Below are 11,702 nucleotides of genomic sequence, written 5' to 3' on the forward strand. Positions count from 1 at the left end.
GAGACACACCTTTGTCTGACCTTTTTGTCCACAGTTAACAGCAGACAAATGTGATGTATGTGTCAAATTTCAAGTTAATGTAAGCACGCCAAAAGCCTTAAATATGCCTGAAATAAAAGTAAACTTTGACACGATGCCATGGCAACAGTGTTTGAGATATCAAAAATCCGTTCGCAATTTTGCATCTCCAATATCTCTGCGTCATGGTAGCCAAGTCTGGTCTCAGTTGCATGAATCCCCTAGGAGGAGTATTTAAAAGTTTACCACATGCAGCTGTCAAAAAAATCCACCTGACTGACACACTTCCTGGGGCCTGTTGGTGGCTCTATACCCGGGACTCACAATAAGCACATCGATGCGATCGGAATCCTTGGCCGAACATACACACCGCGTGTCATCACAATAAGACATTTTTTGCCTTAGATAGAAGACACGTCCTGATTCTCTGAATTCGCCATAACTTAGTCGCCTCGCCATGGCAGCACCATTCAAGATATCAAAAATCCCTTCGCAATTTAGCAAGTGCAATTTCTCCTCATTATGTTGACCACTTTTGGTGTCAATCGCATGAATGTCCTAGGAGGAGTATTTAAAAGTTCACCACATGCAACTGTTGTGACTGACACACTTCCTGGCACCTGTTGGTGGCGCTATGTCCGAGATTCACAATAGGTACATCGATGCGATCGGAATCCTTGGCCGAACATACACACCGCGTGTCATCCCAACAAGACATTTTTTGCTTTAGATAGAAGACACTTCCTGTTTCTCTGAATTCGCCATAACTTCGTCGCCTCGCCATGGCAGCACCGTTCGAGATATCAAAAATCCCTTCGCAATTTAGCAAGTGCAGTGTCTCGGCATCATGTTTGATGTCAATCGCATGAATTCCCTAGGAGGAGTATTTAAAAGTTCACCGCATGCACTTATAAAACAATCCAAAATGGCCGACTTTCTGTTGAGTGGAGCTCATAGTTTAGAGCGCGAAAGTTGTTCAGGTCGATGAGATCTATATGCGTACCAACTCTTGTACATGTGCGTACATAATTGCCCGATCTGTGCACCAAAGTTTGTTTTTGCATTACAGGGGGCGCTACAGAGCCCCCCTGCCACGCCCATATTTCATCCTTTGCCTGAGCCTGGCGTCACACGACTCTGACGTGTGTGCCAAATTTCAAGAGTTTTCGAGCATGTTAAGGGACCCCAATTGGCCAATGTGTGGGAAAAAAAAAATATAAAAAAAATAAATAAATACTCCCGAGCAAAAACAATAGGGCTTTGCACCATTCGGTGCTCAGGCCCTACTAAATAAATAATAAACCCGAGCAAAAACAATAGGGCTTCGCACCATTCGGTGCTCAGGCCCTAAATATAACTGTATATATAACTAATATACAGTATGGGGATTACCAAGTAAAATAAAAAAAGAAAGAAACATATAATGCTTAATTAAACAAAATCTTACATTTATCCATGACTCTGATCTCACATAAAACTGCTCTGAAAACTAGAAAACTAGTATCTCTGCCTCACTAAAGGGGGTGTGCATGAGCCCATGGGCTTATTCTTGTTCTGCTGTTGCTCTTCATAGATAAGCTAGCTAAAATATCTAAAGTTAAATGTGCTGCAGCAATCTGCTTACTTTATTTTTTGCTCTGACAGCAAAAATGGAAGAAAACTGCACTCCCACTCAAAACAGGAAGTAATAAATAGCCATTAGTCAATGTGCAATCTTCCATTTGAATGGTGTGTTTAAGCTACTCTAATGAATTCATATACTTGTAAATGTAACTATGAAAGTGTCAGTGCTTCACCAGCCACAAAAATCACAGCAAGTCACTATTACAAACTAAACTGAAACAGACTTAATTGGGATTCTATTGTATGTGACTAAATCAACACTAAATAGCTCGTATAATATGAAAAAATAAAACAATAAATTACATATTTTATTTACAAATAAAAATTGTAAAAGTACAATTAATTATATTAAGTTTTAGTAAAAGTATCAGTATTACTTAAGAATTAGTAATCTGTCTCTATATAAATATAACTGTCTCTATATAAATACAACAGTGCCTAGAAGGCCTGGGATAAAGATCTCAAAAACTGTGATCCTGAAAATCAGTGTTTGATTCTACAAATATATCACAAACTTTGAATATGAGCATTGAGCATTAGTATATCCATTATTTAAAGGAATTTGAAATATATGAAACTCACCCACCAAATGGTTTGTGAGTAAGCAGTGTAAAGATGGCATTTGCGACAGAAATACCGAATACGCTGTAGTTGTGCTGTAAACTTAAATTTGTAAAAACAGGTTCTTCTTGCTACTTATAAAGAGCTACTTATGCAGCTAATGTTCTTGTCTGCATTTTAGACCATAGCTAAAGGATTTGGCTTTTGAGACATTACTTGTACTATAAGTTATATGATTCAATTCAAAGGAAACATAAAACATTATTGATGTCATTTGGGATACATTTCAAATAGTGTAAATTAGATTTTTTTTATCTGACTGTATCTCTAAGGATGAAGACTTAATCTTCATTATTATCTTGACATTGTGGTTTCAGAATTAAAAAAACTTGTGCACCTATTGTTCTTGTTTTCATTTTAGACCAGTCTCAGCATGGGAGTCTCTTCACTCTTTTTCTCTACAATCCCTTAATGGGCTTTCTGTCTGTCTGTGGGCTGACCAGTATGCGGCAGGGTTTATGGGACAAGGCCCAAGAGTTTGTGCGCAAAGTTTCTCACGACATCGGTCAGATGCTCACCAGCTCCCGAACCATTGGTAACCACAGACCATTAGCCTTGCTATTTTCTTATCAAATTGCTATGTATTTTATGTATTAAACTGGAATATAACCTAGAACAAGTTCATCAAGCAAGTGGATAAATGCAAGAATGGGGGCATGAATTAATGTCTTATTTTGTTTTCATCCCAGATCAGGCTTTTTTGCAGTTCTACGGTGATGAGTTTTTGAGGCTACTGATGATTAGGTTTGTTTTCTGCTGTGCCACTCTCCGACTACACAAGCTTTTCCGGGTGAGACAGCACTTGATATTGGATATCCATGTGAACACACTTTCTGCTTTTTCATATACTACTTAGATTCATTTACCTAGATTCAAAACAGAGTCAGCAAGTAAGAATAAACAACATTTGAACGGTGTGGCCTTACTCTAAGAAAGTGAACAAAAATAGCATGGTTATGGGCTGTGTTAAGCATTTATCTGTAGCTTCAAGCTGTTCTTTTGTTTCATTTGATCTTGTGCTGTAAAATCATAGAAATGCTATATTTTAGGTATATTTGGACCACAAAATATAAATGCTGCCTAATATGCAAAATGTTTTTTTAGTCTAGTTTTAGTGATTTTGGTTCTGCATGCAAAGACATTTTCAAAGACATTTTTCCTTAGCTGTATTTCTGTGTGTAATGAATAGAATAAATTTACAACTACATTTTAAGCCCTACACCTACCCTGTCGGGTGCCATACCAGACTAAACCAAATATCTAATGAATCAAACCAAATTGCTCTGTTTTGGCAACTTTTATTTATAAAGTGAGACAATGTGTACTTCATGAGTTGTGAAATTAGCTTCCATGAGTTGTGAAATTAGCTGACAGTGATACTGTAAGTGACAAGTGCTGCTATGTTACTTCAGGTCCATCCAAATGTATGTAATATAAATTTTATATGCATACATACTCTGATTAGCCATAACAATAAAGCCCCTTTAGTAGGTCCATTTTGTGCCACCAGAATAGCTAAAGAGATATATTAGGCAGCAAGTGAACAATCAATTCTCAACATTGTTGTGTTGGAAGCAGGAAAAATGGGGTCTGAGTAAGACCATCTGTGATGGCTGTGTGTGTGTGTTATGACTAAGACTAGCATCCCCATAATTTACAGAACTAAAAGGATTTGTTGCTCATGTCTTGATGCCAGATAACATGGCATTCCTTCAGAGGTCTTATGGTGTCCATGCTTCAATAGGTCAGAGTTGTTCTGGTGGCACAATAAGTTTATGGCCGATCTTTGTTTGTATGGTTGTGGTCAGTGCTGTCTAACCCACTGAACCAAAATCTCACATACTGTAGGTTCAATTTGGCTGAGATCTGTTGACTGAAGTGCACTGTAATGTAGCTATTAATTTGTAATTCAATTCAATTCAGTTTGCATAGCACTTTTAATAATGGTTCATTTGGGTGACACTGTATAATGTGTTTATGAATAATTTCCTTTCTTTTAGTGTTAATTATATAGTCAAAAATGCAGTTGTGTAACCAGTAGCTTTTGAGCAAATTAGTAATATGAGCATTAGCTAAATTTCTGAATTGCTAATAGTTTTAGAAGTACTTTCTTTTGATGTTATCAAATGTTTAATAATGAAAACTTGAGACCAAAACTGACTGTGGCAATTGCAATTCCACAGCCATTTACATGTTCAAATGATGAGATAGAAGAAGGGCATTAGAATAGATCAGGCTGGTATGGTGAGCAAAAGTGGTCAGGACACTGGTAGAGAGAGCGAGAGAGAGAGATAGAGAGAGAGAGAATATTAGCATGTAATGGTGAAGCACAATGTAAACTGAGTGTAACCAGAGACTTTATAATCTGATCTAATGTCTTGCCAAATTCAGTACTCCAGATTTACCAAGTAATCTGGCTGAAAGTAATTCATGCACTACTGTCTAATGTATACTGTCTAATTTACTCATTTCTCAACTTTATTAAACTCGTGCATCTCAACAGCATAGCATACTTATTTATTTTTATTTATTTTACCCAGAGGTAGCATGCATAAGGAGTGAAATAAGCAGGCCAAAAACAGAACCTTGCAGAACACCAAACTTTGTAAGCTTAGATAAATCATTTAAACTGATAACAATCAATTAAATTAAGACCTGAGCATGCTGTTCCCTTAGCTCCGACATTGTTTTCTAACCTATCAAGTACAGTGGTGTACAATTTGAACAGTGTTGAACAAGTACAGTACAATTTGAACAGTGGTGTCAAAAGCTCCACTAAATCAAGCAGTACCATCAAGGAGACACAACCTTAAGTTCTGCCTTACGATTCCCGGTTCTGATTCCGATTCCATAATAAAAGAAATTTGAAAAATAATGCACAATACTTAAACTTAATTAGGGGTCAAGCCCCGAAGGGGTGTAGACACCTATTGTTATCATTAGTTTTCTTCTTCTTCTTCTTCTTCTTCTTCTTCTTCTTATTATTATTATTATTATTAGGGTTCAAGCGCGAAGCGCTGGAAACCTATTGTTTTTGTTAGGATTTTTATTATTATTATTATTATTAGGGTTCAAGCGCGAAGTGCTGGAAACCTATTGTTTTTGTTAGGATTTTTATTATTATTATTATTATTATTATTATTATTATTATTATTATTAGGGTTCAAGCGCGAAGCGCTGGAAACCTATTGTTTTTGTTAGGATTTTTATTATATTATTATTATTATTATTATTATTATTATTAGGGTTCAAGCACGAAGCGCTGGAAACCTATTGTTTTTGTAAGGATTTTTATTATTATTATTATTATTAGGGTTCAAGCATGAAGCACTGGAAACCTATTGTTTTTGTTAGGATTTTTATTATTATTATTATTATTATTATTATTATTAGGGTTCAAGCGCGAAGCGCTGGAAACCTATTGTTTTTGTTAGGATTTTTATTATTATTATTATTATTATTATTATTATTATTAGTGTTCAAGCGCGAAGCGCCGGAAACCTATTGTTTTTGTTAGGATTTTTATTATATTATTATTATTATTATTATTATTAGGGTTCAAGCGCGAAGCGCTGGAAACCTATTGTTTTTGTTAGGATTTTTATTATTATTATTATTATTATTATTATTATTAGGGTTCAAGCGCGAAGCACTGGAAACCTATTGTTTTTGTTAGGATTTTTATTATATTATTATTATTATTATTATTATTATTATTATTATTATTATTATTATTATTAGGGTTCAAGCACGAAGCGCTGGAAACCTATTGTTTTTGTTAGGATTTTTATTATTATTATTATTATTATTAGGGTTCAAGCACGAAGCGCTGGAAACCTATTGTTTTTGTTAGGATTTTTATTATTATTATTATTATTATTATTATTATTATTAGGGTTCAAGCTCGAAGCGCTGGAAACCTATTGTTTTTGTTAGGATTTTTATTATATTATTATTATTATTATTATTATTATTATTATTATTATTATTATTATTATTCCGCCCTAGAAACGGTCGTGCAGCCCAAACCGTAAGGCCTAGAGAGCTCAAACTTGGTCAGATGGTAGTACTGGTCACAGGGCCAAAATCTCAGTGGAATCGGACAATTTGGGGCGCTTCAGTGCCCCAAAACGTGTTTGTCCCCATAACCCCTAAACCCCTAGAACAGCAAAATAGTGGGTGGGGCCACTCGAAGTAGGCGGGGCTTGTCTTGAAATGGGCGGGGCTTTAACCGGTAATAATTTATTTGTTATATTTATAACACTAGCTTACAACCTTTATGTTTTTATGAAATATAGCAAAAACGTGTCAGACACACAGTGTCTGGTTACTGGTTAGAGACAGCTGAAGGTTTAAAAAAGAAAAAAAATCTCCGACAGGCAGAGACGCAATGGGAGTCGCATTCTACCAAGCAAGCACCACGTCTGAACGAACCCACGTTTACCAGAACTCTACTGGTTAGTAAGTACGTATTATTAACGTTACAACCCGAAGTAAAAAGCTGAAGAAACCCTAAACGTTAACGGAAAAGACCCACGAACCCGAGTGACTGAGGGAGAGACAGAGAGCTGTTCTGTGTGTGACTGTGAGTGAGCAGAGCGAGACACAGCAACACAATATATCTGTATGTGTATAGGGGAGGGGCGCTGTGACTAGCTTATCACTGTAGGGGAGGGGCGCTGTGACTATCCTATCACTGTAGGGGAGGGGCGCTGTGACTAGCCTATCACTGTAGGGGAGGGGCGCTGTGACTACCCTATCACTGTAGGGGAGGGGCGCTGTGACTAGCCTATCACTGTAGGGGAGGGGCGCTGTGACTAGCCTATCACTGTAGGGGAGGGGCGCTGTGACTAGCCTATCACTGTAGGGGAGGGGCGCTGTGACTACCCTATCACTGTAGGGGAGGGGCGCTGTGACTAGCCTATCACTGTAGGGGAGGGGCGCTGTGACTAGCCTATCACAGAACGCTGACACAATCAGCTAGCCAATGATGATTTTCATACAATCCGAGCACAGATATTGACTCGTATTACTCGTATAATACTCATACTCGGCAGAAGTGCTTTATCCGTACCGGATACTCGTTTCAGCCGAGTATCCGGCTCATCTCTAATGGATATGACTTTGTTTATTTTAGGGAAAACTGGACGGGTGAGTACTTCACATGACACATGTTGTGGCACCCTCTGTAGCATGACATATGTAACATGACATGACATATATTGTCATGTCAATCCAAAGGCCTTAAACGCTTGAATCCGGGAAATGCTGCTTGCAGCTTTAATTATTATTATTATTATTATTCCGCCCTAGAAACGATCGTGCAGCCCAAACCGTAAGGCCTAGAGAGCTCAAACTTGGTCAGATGGTAGTACTGGTCACAGTTACTCAGGGCCAAGGACTCAGCGAAATCGGCCAATCTGGGGCGCTTCAGCGCCCCTCAATGCGTTTGTGCCCATAACTCCTAAACCGTATGTCCAAATCTCAAGTGCTTTATATCATTGGAATCCTTGGCTAATGACTTAAAAAACTTATATCTCCGATTTCATTCACCCCAATGAAAATTTTTTCGCCATAGCGCATTTTTTCTGAAACCTACTTTTGCGAACTAGTCCTAGGTTTTTCGCCTGATCGAGACCAATCCAGTGCAGTAATATTCTCTGGAGTCTCAATGACAATAATTTTCGAAAAAAAGTCGAAATTATGATTCAGGGTCCTTAAAGGGCCCCAAAACGTTTGGACTGTAAGGAGCCAGTTTTACTAAAATGCCAATAACTCAAGAACTAAATGAGCTATCAACACCAAACTTGGAACACATGTGAAAGTGGTCAAACTGAGGTCACAGTTCAAAAACCGCGGCGATTGGCCACTTGGTGGCGCTATAATGGAAAAATCACTAAAAACAGCCCTTTTTAAAAAAAAAGCTTTGCCTTACGAGTCAGCAAAGAATCGAATTCTTAAGATTCTGATTAAGATTGCCTTACAAGTCAGCACAAAATTTGGTTTTTGGACTGTTGGTGTTATTGACATTGAGACTCCAGAGAATATTACTGCACTGGATTGGTCTCGACTGGATTGGGATCTTTTCAGATCCCTACCATTGGACATCTCCTGTCAATCTTCATTATCCTGTGTGATATCACAGTCCAAACACAGCTCTAGAATCAGTGCTCTCAGTGTTCTAGAATTAGTGCTCTCCTCCAAGCACATTCAGCTTAAATTAGAGGGCTCTATTGTTGTTGACTGTTCATGTATCCCAGTTTCTTAGTTATTTTGTGTATGTGACTTGAGGGTCACTTTGTGTATGTGACTTGAGGGTCACTTTGTGTATGTGACTTGCCGGTCACTTTGTGTATGTGACTTGCGGGTCACTCGTTCTGCATCTGGATGCTTGTGTTTCTTCGCTTTATGGATATATCTTTGTTTATTTTAGGGAAAACTGGACAGGTGAGTAATTCACATGACATATATTGTGCAACACGTTGGTAAGCTTTTCTGTATTAGAGACACTAGGTTAGGAGCGGGTGCCACCCTCTGTAACTTGCGGGTCACTTGCGGGTGTATGTGAAAATCCTTTAAGGCCTTAAACTCCCTAAAGGCCTTAAACGCTTGAACCCAGGAAATGCTGCTTGCAGCTTTAATTAGGGGTCAAGCCCCGAAGGGGCGTAGACACCTATTGTTATCGTTAGTTTTCTTATTATTATTAGGGGTCAAGCCCCGAAGGGGCATAGACACCTATTGTTATCGTTAGTTTTCTTATTATTAGGGGTCAAGCCCCGAAGGGGCATAGACACCTATTGTTATCGTTAGTTTTCTTCTTCTTCTTCTTCTTCTTCTTATTATTATTATTATACACTCACTATGTATTATTATCACTCACAGACACACTCACACGTTCTGAGCGCATGTGATCGGCTTGACCCCGGTATCGCTGCTTGCAGCTATATTTATTAGGGGTCAAGCCCCGAAGGGGCGTAGACACCTATTGTTATCGTTAGTTTTCTTCTTCTTATTATTATTCTTCCGTCTTCCGCCATTGAAGTCAATGGCAGCCCATAGAACCGTATGTAGGAAAGTTATGAAATTTGGCACACATGTAGAGGCCAGTCTTAGAAGTTACTGTAGCAACTTTGGTGTGTCTAGCTCAAACCGTCTAGCGCCACCAACAGTCCAAAAACCCAATTTTGTGCTGAATCGTAAGGCCTAGAGGCAAAATTCTTGCAACATCAGAATCAGAATCACAAAGGTCTTTATTGCCAAGTATGTTTAGGCAAAATTCTTTTAGGCAAAAATATTTAGGCAAAAATCAGAATAAGAACCAGAATCAGAAAGGTCTTTATGAGGAACACACACACACTTACACACACATTTACACACATTTACACACACACTTACTCACACTCGCACACTCACATACTCACACACACACACTCACACACACACACTCACAGACACACACAGACACTCACACACACACACTCACACAGACACACACACTCACACACACACACTCACACACACACACACATACAGACTCACACAGACATGCACACACACGTACTCACACACACACAGACGCACAGAGACACACACACACTCACACACACACACACCCTCTCACACACACACAGACACGCACCCTCTCACACACACACAGACACACACACACGCTCTCACACTCACACACACACACCCTCTCACACACACAGACACTCACACACACACACATACGAGGAACACACACTTACACACACATTTACACACACACTCACACACACAGACACACAGACACACACACACAGACACACACAGACACACTCACACACACTCACAGACACACACACACTCACACACACTAACACACACTCACACAGACACACACACACGCACTCACACTCACACACTCACACAGACACACACACAGACACACAGACACTCACACACACACACTCGCACACTCACATACTCGCACATTCACATACTCACACACGTACATACAGACACACACAGACACTCACACACACACTCACACACACACCCTCTCACACACACACAGACACACACAGACACTCACACACACACAGACACACACACTCACACAGACGAGGAACACACACACTTACACACACATTTACACACACACTCGCACGCTCACATACTCACACACACTCACATACACACACATTTACACACACTCACACACACTCACGCACACACAGACACACACACTCACACACACACACACTCACACACACACACACACACACACACAGATGCACAGAGACACATACACACACTCGCGCACACACACACACACACACTCACGGGGTCAAGCCGATCAGATGCGCTCAGAACATGTCGCTGATGAAACGTACCAAGTTTCCACACTCGCACACTCACATACTCACTCGCACACTCACATACTCACACACATACTCACATACACACACATTTACAGACACACACACAGACACACACACACACACAGACACACAGACACACACACATACACACTCACAATCACACAGACACACTCACACACACACTTTATTGCCAAGTATGTTTTCACATACGAGGAACACACACACATTTACACACACACACACATAAACACACTCATTCACACTCGCACACTTACTCACACTCGCACACTCACATACTCACTCGCACACTCACATACACACTCACACTCACATACACACTCACAGTTACACACTCACTCACACTCGCACACACTCACACTTACACACACTCACACTCGCACACTTGCTCACACTCGCACACTCATTCACATACTCACAAACACCTTCACTGACTCACACACTCACACTCACTCACAGACACTCACACACACACACTCTCACACACACTCTCACACACACAGACACACACACTCACACACACACACATACACTTACACACACATTTACACACACACACTTACTCACAATCGAAAACATACTCACACTCGCACACTCACATACTCACACTCACACACTCACACAGACACACACACACGCACTCACACACACACACACACTCACACAGACACACACGCACACAGACACACACACACACACACTTACACACACATTTACACACACACTTACACACACTCACAATTACACACACACTCACACTTACACACACTCACACTTACACACACACTCACACACACACTCACACTTACACACACTCACTTACACACACACACCTACACACACTTACACACACACATTTTGAATTTTCACGTCAAGTTCAGTATTTTACCAATACAATGCCATATAGCTACGAAACTTGGTATGGTTCATCAGCGACATGTTCTGAGCGCATCTGATCGGCTTGACCCCGGTATCACTGCTTGCAGCTATATTTATTATTAATTATTATTATTATTCTTTCGTCCGTCATTGAAGTCAATGGCAGCCCATAGAACCGTA

At 39.7% G+C, this 11,702-nt stretch overlaps 1 protein-coding gene across 7 annotated transcripts in view; it reads left to right on the top strand.

Annotated features, from left to right (window-relative positions):
- Window positions 1-11,702, top strand: part of scai (suppressor of cancer cell invasion) — a 66,433-nt gene that overhangs the window by 39,617 nt on the left and 15,114 nt on the right. For all 7 annotated transcript variants that reach the window (XM_060862964.1, XM_060862965.1, XM_060862966.1 and 4 more), the window contains 2 exons: window positions 2,624-2,797; window positions 2,952-3,052. In XM_060862964.1, coding sequence (XP_060718947.1) covers window positions 2,624-2,797; window positions 2,952-3,052 — 275 coding nt within the window. The remainder of the gene's footprint in view (window positions 1-2,623; window positions 2,798-2,951; window positions 3,053-11,702) is intronic.

This window comes from Tachysurus vachellii, chromosome 26 (genome assembly GCF_030014155.1).
Source record: "Tachysurus vachellii isolate PV-2020 chromosome 26, HZAU_Pvac_v1, whole genome shotgun sequence".
Taxonomy (NCBI): domain Eukaryota; kingdom Metazoa; phylum Chordata; class Actinopteri; order Siluriformes; family Bagridae; genus Tachysurus; species Tachysurus vachellii.